Source organism: Haliaeetus leucocephalus, unplaced genomic scaffold (genome assembly GCF_000737465.1).
Source record: "Haliaeetus leucocephalus isolate CR32 unplaced genomic scaffold, Haliaeetus_leucocephalus-4.0 Scaffold1, whole genome shotgun sequence".
In the NCBI taxonomy this organism is placed as follows: Eukaryota; Metazoa; Chordata; class Aves; order Accipitriformes; family Accipitridae; genus Haliaeetus; species Haliaeetus leucocephalus.
The window spans coordinates 24,021,265-24,049,192 of record NW_010972437.1 but is presented as its reverse complement, the minus strand read 5'-3'; the positions used below and the strand labels follow the sequence as shown (position 1 = coordinate 24,049,192).

Genomic DNA, 27,928 nt, shown 5'->3' with positions numbered 1-27,928 from the left:
CCAGGGTTTAGTCCTGGGGCCGTGGGTGTCAGATGGTGAATGGGAGCAGGATTACCCTGATCCCTTTAGCTTGCTTTCTGATCTCCTTCTCCTCTGTAATTTGAGCTCGTTGCCTAATTGCTTCAGGCCTTGGGAATGGGAGGGGGTCAAGGGAGGTTTCCTGGGGGTGCAGCTCTCCCAGCTGGGGGTGGCTGCTATGCCGCCGTCTGCACGTTGCCCCTCAGCATGTGGGATGGGGCAGGCAGTGAGAGCTCGAGGTCACCCCAGATGTCTCCAGAGAAAAATCATTCCCTCCTGATGTCTAGGAAAGGGGCTCGTTTCCTTGGAATAAGGTTAATCCTCTTTGCTAACCAGCAGCTCCGGGCAGTGCTGGCTGGACCAAGACCCCCACCGAACAGCAGGATTAAATTAGGGGCCATTCAAGCGGCCATAGGACGGTCTTGGTTTTCCCAAGGAGAAAATCCCTGACACTGGATTGTAGCAACAGAAAATTAATAGGGGGTGATGTATAACCATGTAATGATGTTTAACCCTTCTGAAGTGTCCTGGTTTCAGCTGGGATAGAGTTAGTTTTCTTTCTAGTAGCTGGTATAGTGCTATGTTTTAGGTTCAGTATGAGAAGAATGTTGATAACACACTGATGTTTTCAGTTGTTGCCAAGTAGTGTTTAGACTAAGTCAAGGATTTTTCAGCTTCTCACGCCCAGCCAGCAAGAAGGCTGGAGGGGCACAAGAAGTTGGGAGGCGACACAGCCGGGGCAGCTGACCCAAACTGGCCAAAGGGCTATTCCAGACCATATGATGTCATGCCCAGTATATAAACTGGGGGGAGTTGGCTGGGATTGCTGCTGGGAGCTAACTAGTCATTGGTTGGTGAGTGGTGAGCAATTGCATTGTGCATCACTTGTATATTCCAATTCTTTTATTATTATTGTCATTTTATTATTGTTGTTATTATCATTATTAGTTTCTTCCTTTCTGTTCTACCAAACTGTTCTTATCTCAACCCACGAGTTTTAGGTTTTTTCCGATTTTCTCCCCCATTGTACTGGGTGGGAGGGGGAGTGAGTGAGCGGCTGCGTGGTGCTTAGTTACCGTCTGGGGTTAAACCACGACATGAAGCCAGTCTTAATAGAAGCATCCATCAAAGTGGCCAGTTAGCAGCGTGCTGAAAGCTTGGGACTGTGTGACTGATGCACATCTCTATTTGCAGATCAGGATTCCCATAAAACCTTCTGAATCTGTGACCTTGTAGTCACCCTGGGCCCTTGTGCTGCGTTTGTTAGATCCTTGGTAGTGCTTGGTTTCAACAGAGTTTATTATTTTTAACAGCATGAATACCGGCCTCTTTGGTAGAGTTTTGCCCTGTTTATTTCATGGGAACAGGCAGGTTCCTTCCCGCTTCACAGAAACCAATGGTCCCTGATGGGGAAAATTACTGTTAACAGCTGACAGAAGAGTTTTAAAGCGTTAAGGATGCCGAACGCCTCTTGGAACCGGCAGATGTTGGTGCATTGAGCTGCAGATGCCCTTGCTAGACGTGCAATTGTTTGGGGGTTTTTTGCACACCTGGGAGCGAAGCTCAATGCGGTGAGCATGGCCCCGCTCCGGGGAATTGCTCCATGGCTTTTTCTCGGGATACTTGCCCTTCCCTCCTGCCTTGCCTCCCAGGACGCCCTTGATGGCCATTTTGGGGCTGTGCATGTTAACTTACATCTCAACCTGCCCCCCCCCGCAGGTTTCCTTCGAGGTGTCCGTGGAGGCGCGGAGCTGCCCCGCCGAGGACACCTCCCACGCCTTCACCATCAAGCCGGCCGGCTTTCGGGACACGCTGGAGGTGGCGGTGACCTACAACTGCCTCTGCGGCTGCACCAGCCGCGCCGCGCCGGCCAGCGGCAAGTGCAGCGGCAACGGGACCTACGCCTGCGGGCTGTGCGAGTGCGACGCCGGCTACCTGGGGGCCAGGTGCGAGTGCGAGGAGGGTGCCAGCGGGGACATGCACCACGCCATGTGCCGGGAGGCGGAGGGCAAACCCCTCTGCAGCGGGAGAGGGGAGTGCAGCTGCAACCAGTGCCTCTGCTACGAGAGCGAGTTTGGAAACATCTACGGGCCCTTCTGCGAGTGCGACGACTTCTCCTGCGCCAGGTACAAGGGAGTCCTCTGCTCAGGTAGGAGCCTTTCCTCCCTCGCACCCTCCGCTTCGCGGGCGTGGGGAAACCGCCCCGAAACAGGGAAGGCTGCTGGGCTGGTGCGTGCAGGGTGTGCGAGGGGCTGCGCCTACCCCGCCTGCCCAAATCTGGCCTCTTTCTGGCGGGATCTGTGCTCCCTTTCTTTTCTTTATGGAAAAAAGGAAGGAGGCGTTTAAGTGCATCCACGCTAATGAGCAAAAATGCATTATCCCCATCAGAACTGAGTTTCCAGCATTAGAGTGAAAGGTGCTCTCCTTGCAGGCTTCTCCTCTGCCCGGGTCCTACAGAGATGAACAGTCTTGGCTTTGGTGTCGTTATTTTGACACAACCACACACATCTTTTGCACGCTGAAGTATATCCCTAGGAAAGAGTAAACCAGCACAGGCTTGAATCCTCTGAAGCTTTTTGGTGTTTTCTTCGGTTGGATTTCTTCTACATGTGCCATCCTTCCCTGCGTAGGCAGAAACAGTCTTTTTTTAAAGATCAAGCATTTGAAGTAATCCTCTGGTGCAGCGCAGGTGAAAGGAAAGGTTGTGTTTCAGTCTGTTACTTATGAGAGAAGATCTGTGTTAAAGGTTCCTAAAGGTATTTCAGGTATAGATTTTTCTGCCCATTGGGAAAACAAGTCATTCACTGAGAAAGATGTAGCCAGTCAGCTTTGCTTAAGCAAAGGTAGAGGAGTTATTTAGCTGTGTTTGCTAGACTGGCTTTAATTCCTTGTCAGTCCAAGGTCACATAATTTACCTTGCACATAATTGCCTGGATTAGCCCTCGGACATAATTCCCTCAGTTGGAGCTGGGCAAAAGGTTATTCTTTAAAATTTGCCTGCTTTCAAGCAAGTAAAATATTTCCTTGACTGAAAATCTTGGGCAAAATTTCCAAACCAAGTGTAAACTTGGAAAAATAGCTGTTTTTCATGTTTTCTCCAGGGAAGTGGTGGGGTTTTTCCCCACTGTTTATCTTGCCCTGCATGTTTCTGAGCTGGGCAGTAAGTGATGGGGCACCTTTTGTTTGCAAGTTTCTGGCTGTTTGAGATGGTCACGATGTTGGGTGAGTAGAGGATGTTCACACTTATTTTCCTGTAGCCTGGCTAGTGATGTTTTGGCACTGCTGAAGGTGAGACAGGCGATACCCCGGGTTTTGGCTTTGCCTTGGGGCTCCCTGCTGCAGAGCAGTGAGAAAGGCCAGTACCACCTTCCACAGCGACTGCCCTGGACCGGGGGGGGGCTGGGGCTCTCCCTGCTGATGCAGGAGCCGAAAGAAGGGTGAGCAAGCAGGAAAAAGGTATTTGAAAGTAGGTGGGGGCAAAAATAAACTCAACTGTGAAGTAATTAAGAGCAGTACTACCTGGGGGTTCTCCCCATGACCATATTGCTTTGATAGCATCATCCCGCCCAAAAGGAGTATATTTAATAGCAAGCAGGGCAGCGATACTATAAAGAGAGGTTGGAATGTACTGGTGTAGCAGTTGGTACTCCAAGAGAAGGACACTCCTTTGCTCAAATTTCCTTTTCATCAGGAGAGCCAGAGCTCTGCCACTCTGCAGGAAAGCAAGTTATGTGTCTTCTGTTGCACCTGCTTTCTTCTGTTCCTGTGGAGGGCTTCTGGTGTTAGGAAGAGCAGCATAGCTGGTTTGGGATTTGCCAGAGTTTTTTAAAGTCTTTTAAAAGCCCTTTTTATAGCTATGAAAGAAAACAAAGGGTGGGCTGAGGCCAAGTGGCCTCTCTGCTCCAGGGGTGGGATGGAGTCTGGCATGGCTGCGTGGGGTGGTTCTCCCTATGCCTCCTGGCATTTCTATTGCTGCCGGTTGGTTGGCTTTTTCTTTTTTAGATTCCAGCACTTACAATGCTAAATCTGAGCTGTAGCAAGCACTATGCCAATGACATAACATTTTTTTAAGGTGGTTTGGTCAGCCCAAGAGGCTTGGGGCTTCACCAGCCCACCAAAAATGTCAGAGCTTGTACAGTGGGGCTGTCCCCAGAGCTGCCCCTAACAACCAGCCCTTGGCTACACAAGCATCTCTGGTGGCTTCCAGCAGACATGTGCTCTCTCCTTCCTACAAATGAGGCCTTCTTGAAAAAGACCGTATGTTTAGCTTGACACTGAACATCTCAGCCCACCAGCATGTGTAGACTTGGCAGCCAGGGGAGTTTGGGTGCAGGATGTCCCTCAGGGTGGTCGTGTAGAGTCCGGTCACTGCTTTTGTTCCTGCAAGGGGGAGAAGCGACATCCTGCCCTCCCTCTGTCTTTTCCTGGGCACAGTGTTTGTCCCTGAAAGGCCCTGGCATCCTGGTGCCCACCACTCTTGCAGGCTGAATCCCACTGTGAGGGGAGATCCAACAGGTTTTAGCAAGTGCAGAAACCAAAAAAAGCAGCGCGGAGGGAGCTGTCACTTTGCTGTAGATGGTTGTTGTCTCCATCCTTGTTTGGGAGTTGCTTGGCTTGGACCCATGAGGGGAACTCATCACCGTTGTCAAGGGCTTTATTTATATTGTATGAGTCTTCTGGTAGTGTAGAAGGCACTTAATGCCTCTCAGTGTATTTCTGATGACTGTATTTTGAACAGCTTCTTCACCCCAAAGGAACCCAACCTCAGTTTTAGCACATGGGCTATGGTGTCCCCCGTTAAATGCATTTACACCTGCCCAAGCTGTTGAACAAGACTGTACAATGAACCTGAGTGCCCATCCACGACAGAGCAGGTGGGAAAGCAGCCAGTCTAACTCAGCCTGAGGTTTGGGGGAGCACGAGGAGGAAAGCACAGTTTTCCAAGCTGAGAAACAAAAATCCATGCATGCAAACTGCTTTGCATGTATGTGGCCCTGCTTTTTGCATGCCTCAGCTCAGAGGCGCTGTGAGCCCATCACCAACCAGCCTGGGCATTTCTTCCTTTTATCATCCGGAGCAAAGCTGTCCCCATTGAGTCACTGCCATGACACAGGGCTGGGCAGCAGATTGCGCTCAGGCATCCCATATTCCCAGCGAAAGCCACAGCAGGGTTGAAACAGTCTGAAATGAACTTTAAGCTTCTTGTCTCTTGATACTCAGTCCTTTGGCCAGCAAAAGCATTTTCATTCTTGGGTCCATTTATAAATATTGGCACCTCGTTTTGTCAGGGTTTGAGAGGAGAGATGACTGCAGGCAGTGCTGCATACAGCTCCTGTCCTTTTGTAGCTCCCCTCCCCGGTGTGAAGTGGAGAAGCAGATTTTCGGTGGGAGATAACCTAAAGGAGAAGCAAGAATTCAATTCCTGTTAGTGGGAAGTTTAACGTGCCTCCTGCATCTGTGAGGCAGGTGGGAAAAGGAGTCATTTATAACGTCATAAATGTTGATTCAAGTTGCATCCATCTCTTAGTCAATGCCGCTTAGTCACTAATAAGTGGCGTTTGTTCTGCTGCTCCCGAGTCCACTTAACAACTCGTAGCTGTTTCAAACCATTAATCCAGCTTCTGGAAGGGCCATCAGGGATGGCTTGCAGACGTGTTCTTTTCCTCCAAAAGAGATGCAACCAGGTTATCCACAGCATCGTGCTCTGACAAAGCGGGCAATTGCTTCCCAAATCCCTGAATGCTTCGCTCCTGGTTTTTCTCTGGATGGAGGAGTTACCCTCTTGAATTGAGACCTCCAGCACATCGCTCTGGCCTCTGCTCTGAAATGTGGGTGGCCGCGGCAAAGGGGAAGAGAGCTCTCCTGCCTGCGGCCCAGCTCGGGAAGGGGCAGCGGGCTGCACGGCCCAGTGGCTTTTGAACCCCTTGGCTGCCTGCCAGGCAGTTTGACAAAGGAGGAAACATCTCGGCACTAATTGCATTCCTGAAGGTCCCATAAAACTAGGTGGCAAGAGGGAGGAGAGGCCCTGGTGAGGGCATCACAAGTTTGCCTCTAATGAAGAGAGACTGGCTCGCCAGAGGCCAAGCTTCATTAGCTTCAGTGCTGCAGACCTATTTTTTTCTTGGAGGAGGGGATGCAGAGTAGTACAGCATCATCTTTACTTTGGTGTCTCTAGAGAAATTTCCCCTTAACTGTCACCGCTGTTACCTGGCTCCATGTGGGTGTTGTTTGTGCGCACTTCAGCCTGGGACTGTGGTTTTGCACAGGAACACCATTACCAAGGCATAAGTAGAGAGCACTCACCACGCTGCAAGCCATTTCTACCCCTAAAACACAAAGGATCTCGTCCTGAAAATCCATACTGCCTGAGTACCACACAGACTGCTGATGTTGGTGCAGCTTTGTGGGATCAGGTCTTTTGTGGTTTCCCTTCTCCATTTTTTTAGAATTAGACGATAAATCAGATTTATAAACACCTTGCAATTGTAAATGGAGCCCTGCAACTTCTCTCTAGCTCTTAAGCATCTGCGAGCATCATAACTGGTTAAGATGACTAAAGATGATGGCTGGCTAAAGCATGGTGAGATGGTGATGCCTCGGAGCGCAGGAGGCAGGAGTCAGGCCTCGTTTGCTGGTACAGGGCTTCCAGTGACACAAAAAGCTCAGGTCGGCAATAAAGCATCGGGTGTCAAATTCGCAAATACATGCAAGTGCCAGAATGACTTCTGAAATGGGATTTGGGAAGTGACAGCTCATTGAAAATCTGTGGCTTGTTTCACAGAGAATAGCCAAGCTGACGTGCGATGCGGCTCCAGCTGCCCTGCAGAAACCACTTCAAAAACTGCTGAGGACGTACAAGTCCTCAGTATTTATTTCTGAATGCTTCCCTTTCTTGGTTTTATTAAATGGGGAAGCACTGTGAGGTTTTAGCCTGCACTAAGGTCCAGCGAGATAAGGCTTTTCTGTTTGTTTTAACACAGCCTCAAATTAGAAATCTCACTCCTGCTTCTGCAATTTGTGTTTGACGTTCCCTGTCCCGAGTGCTGTAACAGCGTTTAACAGCGCTGTGTTTGCAGGAGGTCTGGTGGGACGATGGCTCCGGTGCCAGCGCGGCAGTTTCTGGTTGTGCAATAGAGCCCCGCGCTCGGAGAGCAGCGCTCGGGTTTGATGGCACCACTGCTATCTCCACGCTGGGGTTTCTGGTGGGGCCCGTTACCACACAAATCACTGTGCCCAGGGACACTTCTTATGGAAATAGGCTTTTTTCCACACTTAACTTTTGTGATTATTATTCACCCACCCAGGGGTAGTGCCTGGACAGAGGACGCTGGTCTACATCTGAAGGCTCAAATGTGAGATCCAGCTTTAACGTTCTTTTCTTGTCTTAATTCTCTTCATTCCTCATGTGTAAGCTTTTACCAGAAGTTGCTGTTAAGACAGAAATGGGTAGTAGTAGTTGATTTATTAACTTCCAAGGTGCAGGTGATGGGCTGAGCGTGGTTTGGGGAGGAAGCGGAGCTTGCCTGTGCCCACTGCCTGTGGCGGTGCCAAGGAGGGGGTGGCATTAAGCAAATGTGGCCCCTGCCGGGAGGAAAGAGGGTGGCCTGCGGCAGAAAGAGGATAGGGAACGGAGCTTAAACCACAATGTTTGTGCAACCACAATCACTGCAACATTTTCTTTTAACTCACGTCAAGTCATATCATCTTTAGGTTTTTGATTTGGGGGATTTGGGGGGGGGGTATTTAGTTTGTGTAAAAAGGTGAAATCTGAGCATTGCCTAGTAAAAAAGGACCTGAAGGGGAGAGACAAAAGGACCATATAAAATGTGGATGTTAAAAATAATCCTTTGGTTGTTGCTAAGTGCTTGTGCTGCTGTGAGCCACGCAGCTGTGGAGGAGATGCGGCTCCGTCTCTGGGGCAGCTGCCCTGCAGGTTGTTCCTCCTCCGCTCCCTGGGCTGGAGGAAGATGGGGGGCACATGTCTAGCACCATTTTTGGGGCTTATTTTGGTGACAGAGGATGCAGCGTCAGCTCCGGTCGCTGCAGTGCAACCTCATGTTGCCGGTTGCTTCATTAGTGGTCTCAGTCATTAGCAGCAGGTGGGGGGCTCATGGAGGGGCAGGCAGTGGCTGCGTGTGCTGATGGGGCTGCAGGGCATGGGAGGGAAGTTTGGGGGTGAGCTGAACCTAGTAAAGTCCTCTGAGCCAAAACCCTTTTCCTTTAGAGGAGGTTATAGGACTGCAAGTGTCTCTTTTCCCCATCAAGGAGCAGGGTAGGGGACAGGGAGCTAAAAACTAGCTGAGGTTGGGCTAGAAAACAAAGAAGTATGTAAGTGTCATCACACTGTGTGGGGCACAGGATGCCCATCACTCCTTGGCAGCCAACAAACCTGGTTTCAAGCATCTTGAGTTCTCCTGCCTACAGAGCCACAGCATAGCCCAGAGGGACCTTATGGCCAGACTGAGCAGGGAGGAGATGGCACTGTGGTAGCATCTCTCTTTTAAGATGTGGTCAACAAGTCACTCAGGCTGCACATTTATCCTGGAGCTTCCTAAAAGCCTTTCTCCTTGCTGTATTCCTGTTTGACCTTGGCTTTTATCACCTGCAAAAGCTGTTCAGCAGAAGCCCTTGCCCTGAGATGCCTGCATGCCTGAGAAGAAATGCATAAAATAAAAAAAATCCTCCTGAATAAGAGGAAAAAATAAACATCTGACTTGCTGTGTCCGGTAGCAGTGATGAACTGAGGGTGGAGCGCCTGTGCCTGGCATCGCTGCTGTGTGGGTATCCTCTCTCCAGCTTACATCCTCCCTCCAGCTGTGAAATGTTTTGGCTCCAACAAGAATTTATACAGACTGCAAACATTTAATAAGAAACAAATCAAATGGGGGACCTCTGCTGTCCTCTTCCTTTTTTGGGGTTAAACTGTGAAGCTGGGCATGTTCCACTTACTCTCATCACGTGGATTAGTGTAAAGAAAAGTAGGGTTTAGGTCAGCTCCGTTTACTCCCATCCTGTGGATCAGCCTTAAGAAATGTAAGGTCCAGGTCAGCTGGGGCAGGCAGGGCTGAGGGCTGTGATGGGGATTAACTGGAAGAGCAGCTAACTGAATTCACCTTCATCTCGCTTGGACCGATGCCATTCTCACCCTGTGTACAAGCTCCCTGCAGATGCTGTTGGCCGTGTGTCCAATGTCATTTGTCTGCATGACAGCATCAGAGCCCCAAATCAGGAAAAACTCCTGGTTTGTTTTTTTCTTTTTCCCCCAAAGCATGTTTGTATAAACCAGGTCTTTTCTGATGTCAGTTGTGGATATTCCTGCATTCCTGCTTGACCTCCTGCAGAGTGTGGGGGCTGCCATGCCATTGCAACATTTTGGGGAGGCAGACTGTGATTGCTCAAGTGGTGATTTGGAAAATGTTTCCACAGGTGGGGAAGGAACTGTGGAGGAGCCCGCTGCTGCCATCACATGTGGGATGTTGGCTTTTAGGTCTCCCTCCAGTGACAGAAGCTCATGGCCGAGCCCTGGGGTCATCCTGGGCTGCTTCCCACAGTGCCTTCCCGAAAGGCTGGGTCTGGCCGTGCTTGGCCTGGGGGCAGCGAACTCTGAGAGCAACACTTGAAACCTCTCAGCCGTTAATGGGGAATGTCATTGAGAAACTCTGCTCTTTACACAATGTGAAGAGGATGAGAAACCACAGGGATGCATACTGGACACGCTTCCCCGCTGCAGGCAGCCTGCGGTGCCCTGTGCTTGCGTCCTGCCCTGCACCGGGGTAGCACCTTCTGCGATGGGAAGCAGGGACACCCAAGCCCCGTCTCCCAGATAATTTGAAAGGGTGGAGAGAGACTCCCCAGGAGCTTTGTGAGCAGCTGGCTGGCATTAGCATCCCTTTTTAGCGGCGTTTGAATTTTCCTTGCGAGCAAAGGGTTCCTGAGCATCAACCACTATTATTTTGGAGGGCTGGAGCGAGGCAGGGAAATGGGGGCACTCAGACCTTGTTGGTGTGTTACTGCTGACCTCTGATACCTGTCACCATGTGTTAATGAATTGCCTGTTATTTCTAACAGAGAAGCCAGGGAGGATTTTTATTTAAAACACACCCTCTACCAGTGCAGGCTTTCCGGGTCATGTGGATGGGCTTTGGCTTAGGCACAAGCTCCCTCCTCTTGGCAGCTGTAAGTTGAGAGAGACAGGCACCCCGTAAACCACCACCTTGGAAGGGACCCGTCCTTAACGCTGTCTCGCTGGTGTCTGTGCAGCCAGCCTCTCACTCCCGACAGCTCCTTCGCTCTTTGCAGGTCTCTCTGCCTTAAGCTACCAAATTCAGCAGTGTGTCCCATGAGGTGCTGGATGTGGTCATCTCCAGGAGCCGTGGCTCATAACCCCAGTGCAGAGAGGGGCTGAGAGCTGGGTGGGAGGTGGTTGCATCCCAAATTTCGTCTTCATGAAGTCTCTATTTCCCTGGCATGCAAATACTCGGTCGCCTTTTGGAGGAGCATGGAGGTGACTCAGTGCATGTGTTTCCTCACATCTCCAGTCCTGTGAGGCTCCTGAAACCTCCCTGACGCTTCCCCACGGGGCATCATTTCCACCCTTCCCCAATCTCTCTCTTCTGCTTCCTCTTTGAATTTATTTTTTCCCCTTTAACCTGGTTTCTGTTCTCTTTCCACTTTAAACCTGAGACATGTGCTGGTCTCCTCCGAGAGCGTGTGCTTCACCGTCCTGCTCCGTGCCCGTTCAAAAGGCTGAAGATCCCAAGGGATTCAAATGGCCACTGGGCTGGGGCAAACAGCACGGGGTGACCCTCGCCTGCTGGCCGTGACCTGCGAAAAGCATGGCCAGTGCTTGTAGCTGCAGCATGTAAAAATGCCTGGTTCCCCCTCTGATTGTTCTGCTAACGACCTCCCATGTCGCTCGGTACAGCTGCTGTGTTTCAGGTCAGAGGTGGCTGCGTTTCAGTGCAGGTGGATGGTTCTTTAACTAGAATGCTCTGTGCTTGATATATATGCTTCTCTGGATTCCTTTCACAAGAAATAAATGCAGTATTAGGTATTACACCACCAGGCATTACCATTACATTGTTGCCTGTTAAATATTATTGATTATTTGGGAGTTGGACTAGGTGATCATTATGGGTCCCTTCCAACTCGAGATACTTTATCATCTTTGCATGGATTTCTCACGGGACCACAAATGATATTTCCGTTCATGTTTCTGCTCAGTGCAGTGTTTATTCTTCATCTTCCTTTGTGTTTCTGGCAGCAGGTATGCCCTGCCTGCCCTACCTTGCTCACTCCAAGGGTTTGTGTTGGTTGTTCACACTGAAACAGCAATTGAGTTGGACTTTCTTTCCCCAGCGTATCTTGTACTGCTTTGCCAGAGTTTCCATTCCTGGCACGAAAGGGCAAGGCTGCCTTTTCTTACCCCTCCTTTCCCTCTGCCCATGCCCTCATTGCTGTCAAAGTCTTGCAGCTCTCCCCAAATCTGGCAGCAGCTCCTTGGAGGACCAACCCTCACAGAGCACTGCTGTTCCTTCCTCTTTTCACTGGGGTTTCTTCTTGTCCTGGAGCGGACCTTTAGCAAGCGTTAATGCATGCTAATGAGGCATTAAATGCCAGGGCAGAATTAAAGAATAAAGAAGTGACGTCTTCGACATCTTTACAGGAGCCAGAGCCCCGTCTGTGGGTCTCTGCCCTTAAGGCGGCACAGCATGTGGGTCGCTACCAGAGGTGTCATCTGATGGCGCATGCACGTACCCAAACCCCCCTGTCCTGCTGCAGCCCCCCCTCCCACAGCCAGCAACCCTGTATCTCAGAAAGTAGAAAGCTCCAAAATAAAAACAAGATGAACTTTGAAAACACAGCTTATTGCCTACTCGCTCCCCAAAGAGAGAAGATGGTCTTAGAACAAACTCACTTAAATGCTTTGCCTTTATGGCCAGTGTCCCACTGAGTTTGGCATTTGCATTTGGTCCTTCTGATGATAGTAATTAACAGAAATAGACATTTGGAAATGAATGCTTTATTTAGGGTGTAGAGACAGATGAAGCCTCAAACCAGCAGGTGAGTGAAATTCTGGGTCTCTGCATTTCTTGTTGACATGCGCGGACAACCTGTGAATTTTGCTGTTTGGTTTAAAAAACTGAATTTAAATAATTGACCTGAAAGGGAAGTGCAGCACAGGCTATGGGTTCATTCTTTCTAGGTTTTTTTGTCTTATTTTGATTGATTTTCTGACTTCTTCCAGCTTCTTTGGGAAGGGAGAAATCCGTTCCAAAACCATGGACCTTTGGTGAACTTGCACCAGATTATGTGTTTGCATCCAAACACAGAACTGGGCAAGGCTCCCACGGCACTGGATTTTGCAGAGAAAGAATCTCTCTCTGCTCCAGAGCCCACTCCTCTTAATGAGGTCCAGCTGAAAGGACATTCGGCCCACTTCGGCTTTGGCAGGGTGGGAATTAGCCTGCTTTTCATTTGAAGGATGGACCTGAACAATAGAGTTTTGCCCTGGAGTTCAGGCATTTGGGATCGTGCAGCTTTGTTTTGGAGCCAAGTTTTATTTTAAGAACAAATCTGGATATTTTTTTTTTGGGTGGTAGGAGCTGGTAGGAGCCTACTCAGGCACCGGAGCAGGAGGATGAAGCTCATCCTTCCTGGAGGCACCACATATCGGTGGAAGGGTTGAGCACTATGGCTTTTCTGAAGCCCTTTATCTTCATTTCATCCAACTGCATGCTCACCATATGCCCCCTCATGTTTCTAAATCTTCCAGAGCTCTCATGGTGACAAAAGCCAAAGGCTAAATGTAGAGTTGTGTAAACAGACCTGGGCAAAGAGATGGGCCAAGAAGTATGTAAGTGGGGGAGAATCTCCTAGTTCTAGACCCATGGGTGTTGGTGGTATCTGGGCAGTGTTGGACGAGCCAAATGGAAACTGCTCTTTGTCAAGCAGTTTTCTTTGTCAGGCTTTTTGGGGAGAAAGGAAACGAATGGGGGAGCTGCATCGGGGGGGTTTTGCAAGTGGGTCTTGTCTGTTAGGGGGCCGCGGAGTTGGCTGGAAAGAGGAGCACTGCAGTGGGAGAGGCATTGCTGTATCCCATGGGAGACCCAATAAAAGCCTGCACGAGAAGGGATGGAGGTCGATAGAAAAGGACAGTGGCATAGAGCCCTTTTTGAGTTAGAGGATTGGAGGGAAACACAGGAGGGGGAAAAAAACCAGAGGATTACACACACACACACACACATATCTTCCTATCTGGCTTAAGGAATAATATGAATTCTTAGCAGTTTCTGCAGTGCCTTCCATGTCAAGTGCTTAAGGGGTGACAAAGCCAAGGACAAGCATGTGCCCAATTTGGTGGGATGGTATTTGGACCCACGACTCGAAGGGAACCAGCACACCCATCCCAATTGCCCCTGCTCAGGATGAAGCACTGCATCTCTGGGAGGATCTGGCAGCAGCCCTCGCCCCGTATCGCTCCCTGCACCGGTAGCAGAGTAGGCAGCAGGACCTAAAAACTCCAATTCCCAGCTCTGGGGCTCTGTCCAAAAGGCCACGTGTGGCAGGCTCGGCTGAGGCTCTAACGTAAGCAAAAGTCGAGAGATTTGTGGAGTGCTGAGCTTACTTTAAAAAAAAAAAAAAAGGAAGGCTTTATTTTAAGAAATGCAGCTTTAGATCTCCTTCAGGAAATGACTCCTTGCTGCCCATTTTGGCTTTCTGGTGGATCATCAGCCGTATCTCATGATTGCGTTTCAGCTCCACTTCTGTAGTGGAGAGAAGGAAAATGAGGAAAGGCTCGCCCGGGCTGCTGCAGGAAATCCGCCTGCCCCGGATCGCTTTCAGCTGCCTTCATGAGACAGCAGTTTCCAAAGCCCTGTTTTCCCTGCCCAGTTCTCATTTAACCCAGAAGTTACCAAGTGAGTGAGAAACTGGGGAGGCTCAGGCTTTTTTTTTTTGTAATGGCAGTGCTACAAGGTAGGGGATGCTGGCAGTAAAGTGGAGCTGGTGATGGGGCTTGTGGTACACAAGGCTGAATTAGCAGCCTGAGCATCTATTTATTCCTTCACTTTTGGTTTCATTAGCCTGCATCTCTGATGCTATTTTTGATGGTTGGTGAGCTCAACCAGCACTAGGATTGAAGTAAAGGCTTATTTAAAGCCGTGTTGATTCTTGGCCAAACCCATATGCTTCAGGATATAAATATCCATTGAAATTAATGCAATGGAAAGATGCACAGATCCATTGTGTCCGGTGTAAATAACATACAGAAAATCACTATGTACTTATTACTACCCTCTTAGTGTTTGTTTTGTTGTTTCAGTATTGCGTTGTGGATAAATGAGCGTGGGCGAGCTCTCTTCTGGTGTGAACGGAGGCGGTCGGTGGATGCATTTCAGTTTACATAGAAACCTTGGACCCTTGACGTTTGTCTGTCTTTGTTTATATAGTAACCTCCTTTTCACAAGGAGGTTGTTACGCTCTGTAGGCTCCAGGATTTGGGAATGCTCCTGCCAACCTGCCACCCTTGTTTTCCCTGCCAGACTGGCGTGACCCTGGGAATGGATCCTAAGCCCATCCCCAGTATTTAAAATTTCCCGAGCTCTCCCTGACTCCCTACGGGTGCCGACCATCTGGCAGCAGGACGGCGCGGTGAACCTGAGCTGTGCCACGGGCAGGCTGCCTTGCCTTGCCTGGCCTCTTGATGTGCAGCGCCGGCTGCTTTGAGTCATGGAAAGACATTAGTGGGGAAGTCAGTGATTTATTTGCCTAAGCAGGCACTGTGTCTTACCATAGCCCTCTCCCAAATGGAAAGGTCTACGTTTTCCAAGTGTTTAAAGCCTCTTCCACTGCCCTTCCTCCTCCCACTCAAAATGTGCCGTTCACAGAGCCTCTCCTGCAGACGTCGAGCGCTTTTGCTGAGAGATTGGCTGGTCTGGTACAAAACCGATGCTCAAGCAGTGCCCTGTGTTGGTAGGGTTTGACTTCTTCCTCTCTCCTAAGCAGGTGGTTTTGGTGCGTCCACCCCATGGAGTACGAACAACGTGTGGCTTCTGCGTCGGGGCTCTCCGGATGATGGGCACAGCGGCCAGGGCTCGTTAAAGGGATGGCACCGGGGAATCTGGAAATTTCTTGCCATAACTTATTTCCTTTAATTGGTTTTCCTGTGGGGGTTTTGTGGGTTTTTTTCAAACTAGTTGTTCAAGTAACCGAAAATGACAGAAGCACAGCATTTTGAAGGTCCTGACCCAAAGCCTGAATGTGAGCATGGAGGCACAAAAATAAGTGGCTTGATTTAATGGGAACAAAATGCAGCATGACCCTTCCCCTCCCGAGTACTCAGAAACCAAGAAACTGGCTTAAAAATCATGAGGATTATTTTTTTCTTGCATGGTAGGCACATCAATTTAATTTTCCAGAAGGTGGGAAAAAAAGGAGTGTTGGAGGGGCTTGTTTTAAAACCCTTTCTCCTTCTCCATAAAAGCTGGGATAATTTTTTATTTCTTTCAAAAGAAAGCTGGTATTTTTGCATTATTTTGTGGTTCCCAGAAGTAGGGGGCTTTAGGAAAACCGCTTTCTATCAAAAGACCTAGCGAGAGAGCTTTTAGCGCATTCATTTTCAGGACTCTTGGTGCAGCAGCGGTCGGTGCAATTCCTAAAAGGCAAACAGTTATTGCGTAGCGCAGACGGGCTGTCCCGCCGAGCACTCGGCCACTGCAGGGTCCCACTTTGCAGCCTGCTATCAGGAAGCCCAGGATGAAATCAGGGTCAGAGGCTGGAAGTTTCTGCCAGAAGCTGCTATCCCGATTCCTGCTCGCCGGCAGGGACCCTGCTTGGGGACCAGAGCGATGACATGCAGCACTGCCAACCCGGGTTTGCGCGGTGCCACGGCGAGGGCAGAGGGGATTTGGTCTGCGGCTGTCATCCCGGCGGGCAGGCGAGGGGGAGAGGCAGAGGCAGCTGGGGTGAAACGAGGACAGTTGGACGTCCTGCCAAAAGCTGCCTGAGTGACAGCGAGACGTGCAGCCCAGCCGGGCCACGGCAGCGGGATGGGGATGTGTTTCAGGGTGGGGAGAGAGGTGGAGGGACCCGCTGGGCTGCGGGTCTCAGTCCACCTCAGTGGCCTCCTTGGGAAGAGGGTGCCTCCAAGCAGCAGAGCACACCGTGGCTCCCACCCTGCTGGATCCCAGACTAGTCCAAACTTAAGTCTGGGGACTGCTCTCCCCCTGCAGAAGCATTGCTTTCCTCTGCTACACCCTCCCAGCGTGTTTCTGCAGCCTCCCTGACATGTGTTTCGTGTTAGCCCCACCAACAACCAAGAGCTGGCTGGAAAGTATGTTATCAAATTCAGAGGGAGCATTTCATTTCCTAATTAGATCTGGATCTTTTAAACACCTAAGCTCGTCTCATTTCAAGGATGGGAACAGAAGGAAACATCTCTTGTTATGTTTGGAGAGTGTAATTAATGTCTTTTGGCTTCACAAACCAGCTTTAATAGAGAACATGTAAACTCAAAGGGTTCAAGGGGGTTAAAGTCCAGGGTAATGTCCTGCACCATGAGACTTCTATTGGTGCAGAGGTGTCTTGAAACACACCCTCCTCAGGGACGCATTTTCATCTTGGAAATGAAACTGGGAAGTGAAACTAGGTTCATCATCGGCATAGTGGTGGAAGGCTTCCCACAGGCATGATCTTACATGGCATAGAGACTGCGTAACCACATCAGCACCGTGTGTGACTGTAGGATAGCTGAGACTGGAAAGGTGCAGCACATTTTGCTGCAAAATACGAGTACCAGGTAGCACTCTGCATGCTGCAAACCTCAGCTATGGGTCACCATCACCAAAAGACTCGCTGCCACATTGCCTCGGGGCTCCTCTCAGGTTGTGTCCTGAGCAAGAGGATGGAGCGGATTCCCATCTCCGGTGCTCCAGCTGGATGTTGAGAAGTGGGATGACTTCTGCCACGCCCATGTCAGAAATAAATGCATCCCATTCACCATGTTTCTCCAGTCTTCAAGCTGTGTGTGAGATGGATGGAGAGCACCAGAGGTGGAGCTCATGGTGCTTGCAGGAGCGGCCACTCAAGCTGATGCAGGCAACGAAGATTGTAACGTCTTTGTCATTAAAGGTCAACATGGAAATTCCCACTCTTGGCACATTCCCCATGGTGAGCTTCAGCCAGTGACTTCTTGCACATTGAGCCAGTGTGGCTGAGGCAGAAAACATATTTCAACATGTTTTTAAATTTTAAGCTCACACCCCACACTTAGTCATCCTCATATAGAAGGACTTTTTCTTCATCGCCTTCAATAAACGAAACCACTTGCTTTAAGATGCCATTTCTTAAATTTTCCAATATCACAGTGGTTTAATAGGATGCATGATTTGGAAATGGCTGTCTCCCTTCCCCGGTACCGTTGTTCCAGGCTCTATCCCCAGCCTCCCAGGGCCTGGAAGGGTTGTGTAGTCTTGCTATCCTCCTATACTGGCCTGGCACTGACAGGCTTTAAAAACTGAACCATTTTATGGTCCAAAGACAGATTTCCAATGGATTCGCATCTTGTGCTGGGCTCTGTGGTGTCCTAGGAGGACTGAGCTAAGGCTGACAATACAGGGGCTCTGCCCCTCTGCAGGGGCTGGCTCCCACGCAGGTCAGGACCATGGGGTGGTATGAATGCAATTGGCTTGCTTCTCTTGGCCCTCCCAGCTCAAATTCAAGCATGAGCACATTTACTAAATGCCATATACATGAATTCCCAATGCCAGCTTCTTTGGATTCCTTGAAATAGTGCCCCTTTAAGAAAACCATGATTTGTAACTAATTTGGACACATGCATTGCCATGGAGGCACCAAACTTGCTGTGTGCAAGAGCCGGATTGCCTGAATTAATTGTGAATAAAAGCCAGCCACCCCATCTGGTTTGCTTGTGAAGCGGAGGGCGCAGGCGTCCCCGCTCTGCAGCTGCACCCCGAGCAGCAGTGGTGGTGGATGTAGCTGTGTCCATGAGCTCAAATACGGAGCTTTGTAGGGAGGGCGCAACCCAAACCTGCCTGTACAGATGTGTCTGGGGAAAGGGCAAGGCTGTCATTGTGAAGGCAAAGAGAAGGAGGGAATTCTAATCTCCATCAGATGTAGGCAGGGAAGGAGGTCACCTCGAGATCTTGTAAGCATAATCTCCTCTGTCTAGTAACGTTTGAGTTTGCAGGCTGGATCCAAAGCAAACGGTGGGAGTGTAAAAGAGGCTGTAGGAGGGCAACTTGTGATGTGCTGTAACATATGAGATGCCTAGTAAAACAGAAGGTGCTCCCATGACTTTTGGCAAGGGATATATCTTGACAATCCGCAGCATCTCTGGTAGTCTTGGAGTGATGGATGAGGCAGTGAGATCAGCGGTTTTGTGCCAATGAAAGGAGCATGTATATAATTTATCTTGTCTGAGGCACTTGAGGCTGTTTCCAGTGGGAAAGCTGAACTGTAATTAGGTTGCCGATGAGTCTCGTATACAAACCCTTCAGCTCTATAAACTATGCCTTCAAAGGCATCCCTTCTCCTAGGGACCAACCAAGGAGGAATTTAAGCAGTAGTTCCAGCGAGCTGATGGATGCCTTTCTGAAACCAGATGCTCGGCAGCCAGCCACTCCACTTACTGTCACTGAAAGCCTTCAGGCCTGTTGACTTTCTCAGCCCATCGCTAAACCCCATAGCTGCAAGGGGATGCTTCAGCAGAGGAGTGCCCTTACTGGATCGGTTTCTTCATCCACCTCTGCTGTGAGCTGCCCTGAGCTACTCCCTGGGGGAGGTTCAGCTGGTCGCGGCAACCTTCATGGTTGATTTAATTTTTTTTAAGGTGTTTTAAGGTTTGGGGGAGTGCTTTTTAAGTAAAACTGTTAGGAAAGAAGGGTAGGAAAGACCTTATGACATGGTCGACCTGCTAGGCTTTTTGCTGCTAAATCCTGGGTTTAAAACCAGCAAGGAAGCACTGCTCCATTCCCATCTTCATATCTCTCAATGTAGGCAGAGAAAGAAGAGACTAATTTGTACAAAACACCAGCCAGCCCAGTAAACATGGAAGCCTCTGCAGGAGCCCCATCTTTTACACCATTTTGAGGGCCTAGCAGTAATACTGATCTCCAAAGCTCAGGGTCTGCAGTGGGCAGGGAAACGTGGAGGAGGAGAAAACTTCTTGTTGAGTGGTGTGGCCTGGAGAAGGCTAGGCTGGAAGCGTGGCTTGGGTCCCCCATTTACTAGCATAGAGGCTCTGCTAGCAAAATCCGATGCTGTAGCAAGACTGAGCAGAAAACTGGCCGCAGTCAGGCTGTGCCACCTCCTGTCCGGCTCATGCACTGAGCAGCGAGATTGCATCGACTCTGCCACATCCTCTGGTGCCCCAAAGTATTTGTCCATCCAGTGCCATGCTGCTGAGATGGACACATCTGGTTTGAGAAGCAGTATTTTGAAAGTTGCTGCCAGAGACCCTTTGTCAGCCTGAATGTTTTTGCTACTCCAGTAGCAGTGGAAATCATGGTACTAAGCTGCACATAACCCTCCTAGCTTAGCCAGAGCCTTCAGATGGGCACGTGAGTGAAGCCAAATGATGCTAAGGAAGAGCTGGGGACTGAGTGACAGAGTTGCTGCTCGCTTTCTGCGGAGGTGGGAGGTGTAGCACTCTCCAAAGCCCAGTTACGCAGTGCTGGGCACCAGGAGGCAGAGGTGGGGAATATGCACTCTATGGATAAGAAAGGCTCATGACAACATGCTGCCAAAATGTGCTCTCAGGTGATAATGTTTGCTTGGTGGTGTCAAGCACTGAATGGGGGTGAACCAGGAGAGTGCAAAAGGGCACCCTGAATAGAGTGAGACACTTGGGAACCCTCATCCAGAGAGAGGAAAATAAGAGGGTAACAAGTCTGACACGTGGCCGGAGCATGCAGTCGCTACCAGCTAGTCGTGTTTGGGCTCTGCAATAGTAGGTGGTTGTTCGTTGCGTGGACTTCAGGTGGAAGTCGGCTCCCCCAGCTGCAGGCTGTGTCTGCTCGAAGGGAGCTGCCCTGTTGTCCCCATGGTCACCATCACTGCTAGTACCTCCCGAGGGCAGCTTGGGCCCCTGTCCTGGCCACCTGGTCCCACCTAGGAAGGGAGAGGTGCCCATTTGTCTTGAGCGACTATAGAGGGAAGCTGGAGCAGCTGCATCTCAGTATTTTTTGCTCCTAAATGTAGATAATAATTTGATATCTGGGTGTTTCCCATCACCATCTGTTTGTTACTCTGCCAAGCAAGGTCCTTCTGGCAGCTTTTCCTGCTGGGCTGCTGGTCCCTCCTGCTCAGGGGCAGCCGCGGCGCAGGGATGCTGCTGACACCTCTCCCCTGCTCTTGTCTTCAGGCCACGGAGAGTGTCACTGCGGGGAGTGCAAGTGCCACGCCGGTTACATCGGAGACAACTGCAACTGCTCCACCAAGACGGACGGCTGCGTTTCCAGTGACGGGCAGATGTGCAGTGGCAGGGGCACCTGCGTCTGTGGGAAGTGTCAGTGCACTGAGCCAGGGGCTTTTGGAGAGACGTGTGAGAAGTGTCCCACCTGCCCAGGCGTCTGTAGCACTAAAAGGTACTCACAGGGGGGTTCAGGAGGGACTTCTCGCTGATGGGAAGGGCAGCTCTTTAGCTCCTGGGAGACTTTTCAGCTAAGGAATTACTCCTGCTTCGTTAAACAGGGGTGATGATTAGCCCCAGGCAAGCCTGCTGCTGCTTGGAGCCCACACTAAGCAACCTGAGAGAGTTAGGTGGAGAAGCAACAAGTGTTGCTGCCCAAGTCCTCATGGAGGTTCATGTCCCTGTCCGTTTCCAGTGCTGTCCTGCTCTGCAGGAAAGGCTGGCATCCCCAGTTCTGCTGCACCCTGAGCTGCAAACATCTGGGCCCAGGGAGCTGCGAGCTGCAGAGGAGGGGAGGACGGGGATGACTGCCTGCCTCGCAGTGGCAGAGGTGCCCTGGGCATCAGCCTCAGACTGGCGCAGAGCGGCAGTGCTGTCTGCCTTGATCTCAGGCAGGGTGGGTTTTGCAGTAGCTGACGTGCGGCTCCTGACATCCAAAGGGCAAACAGACCCCAAACCTACCAGCTGTTTTGCACCTTCATTTAATCCACCCCCTAGAATAAATCCATTCTTGAGATGGGAGATGCTTGGCCCTGAAGTTGCTCTTTCCTCGTGGTGCAGATGTACAGCCTCCAGACCAACACCCAGGGAGTCCCCTTCCGAGGGGTGGATCTCTATGTTCATGCAGTTTCTGATGGGTGCTTAATCTTCCTCTCCGTGTGTCTTTCTGCAGGGACTGCATTGAATGCAAGCTGTTTAACTCAGGAAGACTGGCTGATAACCAAACCTGCCAAAAGCACTGCAAGGACGAGATCATCACCACTGTGGATGTTCTCGGTAAGTAGGCAGCAGCAGGACTGCAGATGGTGGGAGCCAGTGACTGCGGCATTGAACTCCTCTTAACCAAACCAAGACATACCTGTAAACAAAGCCTCAGGGAAAACCTGGTATTTAGAAATGTATGTGTATGTGTAGTATGTATATGTGTATATTTGGTATGTGTGACCCTCTGTCCAGGCTGTAATCTATATTGAAGTAAAAAACCCCTTGATTTTAAATAACTTCCGAAAATCAAGGTCTGTGAGGACCACTACTGGCAGTGCAAGCAGCAAAGAGAGTAGGATGAGGTCAGATAAGACAGAAGATTAGAAGAACTGTGAGAGAGTATAAAAGGACAAAGTATCACCCAAAAATGGCATTTTTTAATCTTCTGAGAATTCATCTTGGAAGAAGTAAGCTTGTAAAAGGAAGCAAAGCTGTTTTGGACATGATGAGCTCTGCTTTGGTGGAACTGACTGCTAAAAGTTCCCCTGGCAAGCTCCTCTCCTGCCCTTTATGTCCTCTTCTAGAGGTTACCCTACACCTGCGTCCCTCAGCAGATGACTTTCTCCCCCTTCTTTTGAAGCTCCATTCTGGGAGTCCCTGGTTGCTATTTGGGGGAGTAGAGGGAACCCAAACTGTGACAGCTTTAATCCTGACCCTGGCCTTAGCAATACCCCTTGGAGGGAGGGATGGAGATCAAACACAGATAAATTACTGTCCACGTCTGACATTTCCTCCTCCTCTTGCCATAGTTTATAGAGGTAGGAGTGCTCTACCTTGCTTGTCCTTTCTCTCCCTTCCTCCCAAGCTGCCTGCAGGCAATGTGTTTCCCATTGACTCCTCTCACATCCAGTGTCTAGCTTTTAAATTATGACCAGTGAAGTTTCCTACCTTTCCCTTTGGGAGGCTTGCTCTCATTCTCTCCATCCTCCCTGCAGTTTAGCGGGGAGTGTACCTACACCAGCACACTGCGAGAGGTCACAAGGCACTTCCAAACCACATGAAGCTCTTTTCTGATGCCTGACGGGCCTGCATTTCTTAGGAGCCAGCAAATACTGGGGATTAAAGCTCAACTCTCCTGCCTGGGTGTTGCACCATGCCAAAGGCAGCTTTTGTGCTGACTGTGCCCTGGGAGGTGAGGCTGGGCTGTGGTTTGCCAACCCCCCGCATGGCTTTCAGAGAAAAACACAGCCAAATTTCTGTTTTAAGACATTTTGGGGAATTACGCTTATTCTTCTGTTGAACTACTGCAGTCAGATTGCAGGTGGTGCTGAGCTCTTGGGAGCTCAGGGCACTCTGCAGCTTGGAGATCTGGGTTGCTAGAGAAAGAGGTAAAGCAAAATACTCCTAGAGAAAGTGCTTGGGGACTAAGGACTTCTTAACAGGCAGACTTAGCCAAATCCTGGTCTTCAAGTGCTTTTGTGTTATGTAGCACATGTTAAAAGTCCCTGCTGAGAGGCCAAACGCTGATATTTGTCACAGAAGACATAGGTCTGCATTGTCCTGGCAGTGGAGGATGGGACCTTCTTAAATATCTAATTGCAATGAACACACCCTGGAAGATCCCAAGTGCCTTTTAGCTTCAAAGCTTTGTAGAGCAGAGGCATCTATCGTTGGACTTGCGAGCCAGAATGATGCCTTTTGGGAGGCTTATATGACTTGCATTGGACTCTGCAGGATCTCCTTCGCTTCTGCAGTATTACATTTCCATTCCTGATGGTTCCAGACAGGAGCTTTCAACACGACAGGAGCATGACAGGTCCAGCGCTGAGCTGAACCTGCCAACAGCACACATCAGTGGACCTGAAAGCTCGATGGGGCCATCACACCTCTCTCTGTGGACGTGTGAGCTCTGAAACTGAGTGAAGACCAACAGAGATCGTTACTATTGAGACTTTAATCACTATCTTCTAGCAGAATAATGGTGCAAGGATGGGATTTAAAGCAGCTGGGACTGGAGGAACTAAGATTTGCTGCTCAACTCAGAAGGGCATTAGCCAAGAAACATGGAAGTTTTATCTATATTAATCTAATTAGTACTTCGAGTTGTAATAATCACCACTTCTCCAGCCCTGCCTTTGATACCACTGTGTAGGTAGGGCAGGTTTTCCCATCCCAAGGTAGGAAAAGCTGAGGTTTGTTCACACCAGGAACCTCATCAGAACTCACCAGAGGGGCAGCTGCATCTGGGCTCAGAGCTGTTGAAATGGTGTGTATTAATCTTTTGACTGAAAGCAGGTCAAAGGCATTGAAAGGAAAGACAAACACACAGGAGAGAGATAAGGGGCTGGAATAGCGATGGTCATTAACGCGATCATTTTTCAGCATGACAGACATGAATGAGGAGGAGAGCTGTGGGAAGTGTTTTCCAGGTGCCTAAGCCAAGGTCACCTCTTTGCCAGCCAACAGTACTGGGTGCCCAAATCCCTTCCTCTCCCTTGAAACTCTCAGCCCATGCAGGCATACAAAGATGTGCTCCTGCAGAGCTACCTGGCATGGCTGGAGATGTTGCCCCATCTCCCTCCCAGCACTGTCCCTGCAGCAGGGACGCCCCGTGAGCTGTGGCCACGCCGGGTGGTGGCTCTGCTGAAATCACCCCTAAAGCTAGAGCTGCAAACCTCAGATGATGGCTTTGCTGAAACTTTGTAATGACTTTTGTGAAGCAGCCTTCCTCATGAAGCATCTTACAGTGACCAGAGCAGCGACAGGCTCTGCCTGGTGCTACGGTATGTTAAATGGGCAAACAAACAGTGCCCATAATGGCCATGGGAATCAAGTACTCTCATTTCTTGCAACTCCCCCATCTCCGCATCCTCCTCTCCAACCAGCTCTCCCCTTCCCCCTCCCCATTTTTCTCTTCTATCTCCCTCTTTAAAAACAAACTTCTCAACCGTTCCGGAGCTGGAGCCGTTCAGCACAGCTGGAGCAGGAGCCAGCCATGGGCTGCTGCTGCGGCTGGCCCCGTCCATGCCCTCGCAGGCTGAGTCTGTGCCCCTCTCTTTCCCTTCAGCTTCCACTCTTCAAGAAATTTAGCAAATTAAGAAGAAAACGGCATTTACTGCCAAAGCAGACTTGGGCAAAGGAAGAGTGTGTGTATGTGTGAAGTTGCATCTGTTTACCATGCAATGCTTGCCGAATGCCACATTTTCTCAAGCAGTAAGTCTGGACACTGCTCAGTTACAATTTGTGTGAATGGTGATCAAACTCTGTTGCTTTGCAGGGTCACTCCCCATTCCTCTGCTCCCAGGCACCCGTGGGAAGCCCTGCTCAGCTTGCAGGGGAGAACTGTAATAATTCTTAATATTAAACCTGCCAACTAAGTCAACCAAGTGCCATGTTGCACCTTTAGACATATCCCATTAGAAAGCGTGACTAATTCAATAGCAGGGGAACCCATGCCATTGCAAGTTATTAGGGGGGAATTAGCTTAAAAAGAAGAGGGTGTTGGAAGCATTTGTGTAAGAAATTAGGGTACAAGAGTTCTGCAGTCTTTAGGATTATTTTTTAATACAAAAAACAAAATAAAACTCTGCGACTCTGCCTCTCGTTCCAGAAACGGATGACCCGAATGCGATCCTCTGTGCCTACCCAGTGAACAACTGCGTCATGAAGTTCACCTACTCAGAGCTTGCCAGTGGGAAATCCAACCTCACCGTCCTCAAAGAGCCAGGTTGGCCCTCCCTTGGGTTGCTTTTAATAGCACAGGCTGCCTCGGGAGAGGTGATGGGCTGCTGGGGAGCCTGGCGGGTTGTGGAGAGGCTGATTTCACTTGCTGCAGAAAGGCACGCTTGAGCAGATGAACCAGGAGGATTTAAAATAAAATGTTTTACAGTGCTGAAATCCAGCTCCAGGTGCTCCCAACTTAGTAAAAAAGGACTCCGAGAGTGAAAGCACCTGAGCCACAGCATTGCTAGCAAGTGGCTGAAGGGCTTTCAGCCAGCTTGGGATGCTGAAATTAAACTCAGCCTATTTACATAGCAAAAAGCATGCCATGTACTGATTTGGAGATAGAGCCACTGGGAGCAAAAAAAACCAGAAGGGGACACCTGCTGCTGGTTAAGTCAGGATGTTAGGAAAGCCCCACACCACCTATGGATTTCTGCATTACCCAAGAGCTAGCTCCGGTCCAGGCAGGCAGCGTAAGGTCTTTGTGTCCCTGCTCCCCTCCCCAGGCTGCCGCAGACAGCTGTGCTTCCCAGCATTATTTTAATCACGTGCAAATCACTTTCTCAAAGAAAACCCCACGTGGTGTTGCAGGACAAGCTGGCAAGCACCCAGCAGTAGCTTCTCGCAATCTGCTCCGGTCCTCTGAGGCGCAGGCCAGTATGGGAAAGACTGAGATACCGCACGTTTTATTTCATTTGTGCTGCGGCTAGCACTTAATTGAAAGACCAGTTGATTAGCTGACAGTTAATGTACCTATTTAAAGTGCCTAGTGATCACCTGTCTCCATGTGGGCCAGAAGCTGAGCTGGCTTTTGCCAGAGGCACCTTAACCCTCTGTGTGCCATATGGTCACCCAGCATTAAAACCAGGTGTCACTGTTGGACGGCAGAACTGCAGCACTGGTCTTCCCCTGAAGCGCTATGTGACATCCTGGCTCTGGTGACATCCATGAGAGCTGTGCCTTTGACCTGCTTCTAGCCAGGAACTTATTTAATTAGAAAAAAAATTCCTTTGGTTTCAGAGAGTACCATTGCTTTTTTTTAATTTAGTCACTGCTGCTAGCACTGCCCTGAGGTCACTTGCTCAGTGGCTACGGTCCAGGTCATTACATCCCAGTATCCTGATCCAGGATACACTCTCACCGGAGCTAATTACTTTCTCCCCCTTGTTACCAGCATGCAGCTCAGCCCCCAGCGCCGTGACGATCGTGCTGGCAGTGATCGGCAGCGTGGTGCTGATCGGCATCATCCTGCTGGGGCTCTGGAAGCTGCTTGTCACCATTCACGACAGACGGGAGTTTGACCGATTCCAGAGCGAACGTTCCCGGGCCAGATACGAAATGGTAAGCCTGGGATGGAGGTGCTGCTGGGGTACGGGGGGGCTGTCAGGATGCGCCTGCAGCAGACAGCTCTGCAGCGACGGAGAAGGGTGGCAGGCACGAGGGATGCGGGTGCTCGTGCCCTGCGGTGCCACGCAGCAGGAGTTCTGGGACCGGCACATTGCACTGCTCTGCCCCTTGGCAATTTACAAATATTTGCAAAATTATGCCCAGCCTTTGGTTTCATCATGTATTTCCGATCAGTGCTGGAGGGCTGAAGAATGTCGGGGAGTGGGGACCAAGCTCTGACTGTGGCGGCGGACAGGTGGGTCAGGTCTATGAGGGAGCCCTTCTGGGAGACTTTAGGTGGGGTTGCCAGCGGTTGAGGGCATCACCTGTGCCTGTAAATGGGACGGAAGGTGGGTCTGATGGACAAACTGCTTTTGGATCTGAACACACAGTTCAGTCAAAGCCAATTGCAGCGCTATCTCCAAATTAATGGGTGCAGGAAGGGGGGATTATACACATTTTTGCCATGACATGGATTTTGTTCCTCACCTTTGTTCTTTTTGTCCGCTCATTTCTCCAAAGGCATCCAATCCTCTCTACCGAAAGCCTATTTCCACGCATAACGTAGAGTTCACGTTCAACAAGCTCAACAAGTCTTACAACGGTACAGTTGACTGATGGGGTCTCGGCGCCTGGGACTGCTGTGGACAATTGCTTGACTGTATGTGCTGCTTCCCCACTTGAAGATGGGATCCTCTTCAGGGGCGAGAATCCCTTACGACAGGACTGGTCGATGACCAAAGCCTGTTATTTGCACAGTAAGGAGAAAAGTCTGGTTCATTCTGGAGGCACGGATGCAAAGGCAGGCTCCCCGCCTGTGCTGATGGACTCTGAGCCGTGTGCGGCTCCATACCCCAGCTTTCTGGATGTATTAAACCTGCCAACTAAGTCAACCAAGTGCCATATTGTAGCTTTAGACATATCCCGTTAGAAAGGGTGACTAGGTCAAAAATCAGGGGAACCCACGCCATTGCAAGTTGTTGGGGGGGAATTAGCTTAAAAAGAAGAGGGTGTTGGAAGCATTTCTGTAAGAAATTAGGGTACAAGAGTTCTGCAGTCTTTAGGAATTTTTTTATATTAAAAAAAAACAAAATAAAACTATTGTGCATATATGATGCTGTGAGTAGAGTTCATTGTTTCCTTGCTGAGACCCCACTGACAGACTGAACAGGGGCTTGCTCCTGCAAGCACAAGTGGTGCTGCCTGATTGATTTATTAATAGAGCCTTATCGGTCAAAACATGGCTATAAAAATAGGAGCTGGAGCCGCAGTGACTGCCGCAGAAGGTATGTTGATTTAATACCCTGGTGTTGACCCAGGGTGGGGAGTGCCACAAGGAGCTCCTGCTCGGTGCCGGCGGTGTTAAACAGACGGGAAACTGGTGGGAGCCCAAGGGAAATGGGAGTTTAGGCTGAGGAAACTAAATTAAACACACATTCTCTGGGA

General features: G+C 50.0%; 1 protein-coding gene across 1 annotated transcript in view; it reads left to right on the top strand.

The window, feature by feature from the left end:
• The window catches only part of ITGB5 (integrin, beta 5), a 59,791-nt gene extending 32,197 nt beyond the window's left edge, over window positions 1-27,594 (top strand). Inside the window, exons 9-14 of the mRNA XM_010568904.1 lie at window positions 1,738-2,167; window positions 20,402-20,624; window positions 21,342-21,445; window positions 24,984-25,100; window positions 26,271-26,437; window positions 27,005-27,594. Coding sequence (XP_010567206.1) covers window positions 1,738-2,167; window positions 20,402-20,624; window positions 21,342-21,445; window positions 24,984-25,100; window positions 26,271-26,437; window positions 27,005-27,100 — 1,137 coding nt within the window. The 3' untranslated portion in view covers window positions 27,101-27,594. The remainder of the gene's footprint in view (window positions 1-1,737; window positions 2,168-20,401; window positions 20,625-21,341; window positions 21,446-24,983; window positions 25,101-26,270; window positions 26,438-27,004) is intronic.
• Window positions 27,595-27,928: the final 334 nt, after the last annotated feature.